This window comes from Brachyistius frenatus, unplaced genomic scaffold, assembly GCF_029030835.1.
Source record: "Brachyistius frenatus isolate BFR_SWC_R1_liver_20210118 unplaced genomic scaffold, ASM2903083v1 Contig_203, whole genome shotgun sequence".
Lineage (NCBI taxonomy): Eukaryota > Metazoa > Chordata > Actinopteri > Embiotocidae > Brachyistius > Brachyistius frenatus.
In genome coordinates, this window is record NW_027210802.1 from 350,001 (window position 1) to 352,500 (window position 2,500).

Sequence of the window (2,500 nt, forward strand, 5' to 3'; positions counted from 1 at the left end):
ATCGAATACTGCGAATAATGTCAGAGTCAAGCGTCCCGGCGGGCGGTTAAAAGTCCTGGAGGCGCTCTGCTGTCTCACCTCGTTGGGGTTTTCTGTGGGGAAGTCCTCCACCGGGGGGATGATGCCCTGGGCGATCAGCTGACCGTAGGAGGGCGGGGCCTGCTGCTGGATCAGCTCCGCTTCCTGACGGCTGATTGGAGCAAACATGCTGCCAGAAAATACACACACACACACACACACACACACACACACACACACACACTTTTAGAGGCATTAACACACACACACACACACACACACACACACACACACACACACACACACACACACACACACACACACACACACACACACACCGCAGTTGTGCCGAGTTGCAAATTTGCACTAGTACTAGCATAGCTTCTTTTTACAGCACACATTATTACATGAGATGCTGTACAAAGCTGCTCGTTTTAATAAGAGTACACATGACGTGACTCACTCTGGCAGACTAAGTGCACATGCGAAGCTGTTTACAGCAACAAGCAGCAGCCTCTGAACCGAGAAGTGTCCCGCAGCAGTGTGGGAGGTTCTGCGTTACATCTGAGAGCTGCTGTCTGGTCCTGCTGGCAGTGACTGAAGCCAGCAGTTAGAAAAACAAAGACTGCAGCTCCTGACTCACTATCTGCAGCACAAAGTCTGCCCGAGGCAGCCGTCTCTCTCGTCTTTGAAGACGCAAGACAGCCCGCTCAGCTGAATCAAAGGCTGCAAAAAATAAACCTCACAGAGCGACTCCGTCTGGGAGGCAGAAACATTCAGCTGTGAACGGAGACAGCGGTCACCTGTACTCCCGGGTCCGGAGCGAGTACAGCTTGCAGGTGCAGCCCATGGCGATGACCAGCAGGAGGCCGCAGACCAGGCTGCCCACGGTTGCCGCGGTGATGACCTTGCGAGGCAGAATGACGGTGCAGTTGAGCTCGTCCGTGCCGTCTTTGCAGTCGACCTGGCCGTCGCAGCGCCAGCTCTCGAACACACACCTGCAGAGGGAACAAAGAGGCCGTTGTCAGAACCACGAAGGACAAAATGAAGAGATTCAACGAGCCGTAATAAAAACCCACCGGACTGAACCACGATGAGACGTTTTCACAGCGAAACACACCGATGTACGAACATTATGCTCAAGTTAAAGACTTTTAATTCAACACATTTATTGACTGCTGTTTTCTCAGTATAATTCTTAATAACTGTGACTTCGTGAAGAGTTATGGTGACGAGGCAACATCACAAAACAACTCAGCAGCAGCAAAAATAATTAAAAAGTTAGAAAAAGTGCATTGATTTTGTCCAACACTATTTTTTGCATGTTAATAAATGCTCAGAAAGAAATGTCACAGCGTCGATCACAACGACTCAGATGGTGGAAAACTACTGAAACACAACAAAACCCACAAATTACACAGAAATCTGGTCTCATGCTTCACACAAATCCATTTAATCTCTCATGGTCACATTATCTGCACACTCTCTCTCTCTCACGCACACACACACACACACACACACACACACACACACACACACACACACACACACACACACACACACACACACACACACACACACACACACACACTGTGACTCACACACTTCCCTCATAATAAAACACATCTTTCTGGATCATGATACTGGATCATAATTAACACACAAACCATTTCACAAAAACAAAAGTGTCTGAACAAAGATGGACTCTGAACAGTAACTCATATAAACTTTTAAATCCAAGAGGTGGTCAAAAATCCTCATTTTAATCATCTATAACTTTGCGTCAACGCAGCCTGCTGATGACGTGATATGATCAAAAGCTCCAGTGGACCTTGAGTGGAGAGCGTTTTCTCAGCTGCCGTTCCAGCGGTCTAGAATAAGTAATCATTTTAATGTGTAATTTAGGACTCTGACCCATTTGAGGAAAAGCGAGCCACTGACCTGTCGCTGTCACAATGAAAGGTCCCGGGCTGACACACGGTGCAGTCGCGCTCGTCGCTGCCGTCGGCACAGTACAGCTGGTAGTTGCATCTCTCCGTCACCGGGTAGCACACCGGCCTGCCGGCGAAGTGGCTGGACGCCACCGCTCTCTGTCCCGCCACCCCGCAGGCAAACTGGTTCTGATTGCAGCCCCTGCAGCCCTCCTCGTCCTTCCCGGTCTCGGGACAGTCCCACTTCCCGTCGCAGCGCTGCTCCTGCGTGAAGCAGCCGCCCCCCGCTCCTCCGCACCGACCCTCCCACGGAGGACAGTAGCTCCCCACGTGGAACGTGGCGTTGAAGCCGCTCCCCTCTGAGCCGAGGAGTTTCTCGTACGTCAAGGACAGCAGGCCGGTGTGGGACTCCACTTGGACCGACTTATCGTTGGAGGTGCTGGTGATCTGAACAAAGGGAGCGTCAGGTTGACACACGTTCCTTTAAATAATCATTTTAAGTGTGTGTGGTTTGACATTTTTCAGTTCAGTAAACTCACAATTTTAATGAT

General features: G+C 50.2%; 1 protein-coding gene across 1 annotated transcript in view; it reads right to left on the reverse strand.

Moving 5' to 3' along the window:
• lrp10 (low density lipoprotein receptor-related protein 10) overlaps positions 1–2,500 on the reverse strand; it is an 8,678-nt gene that overhangs the window by 2,829 nt on the left and 3,349 nt on the right. Inside the window, exons 6-9 of the mRNA XM_069718945.1 lie at positions 2,489–2,500; positions 1,960–2,396; positions 822–1,016; positions 79–208 (exon numbers count right to left, since the gene is read on the reverse strand). The exon at positions 2,489–2,500 is cut by the window's right edge and continues 518 nt beyond it. Of these exons, the coding sequence (XP_069575046.1) occupies positions 79–208; positions 822–1,016; positions 1,960–2,396; positions 2,489–2,500 (774 nt within the window). The remainder of the gene's footprint in view (positions 1–78; positions 209–821; positions 1,017–1,959; positions 2,397–2,488) is intronic.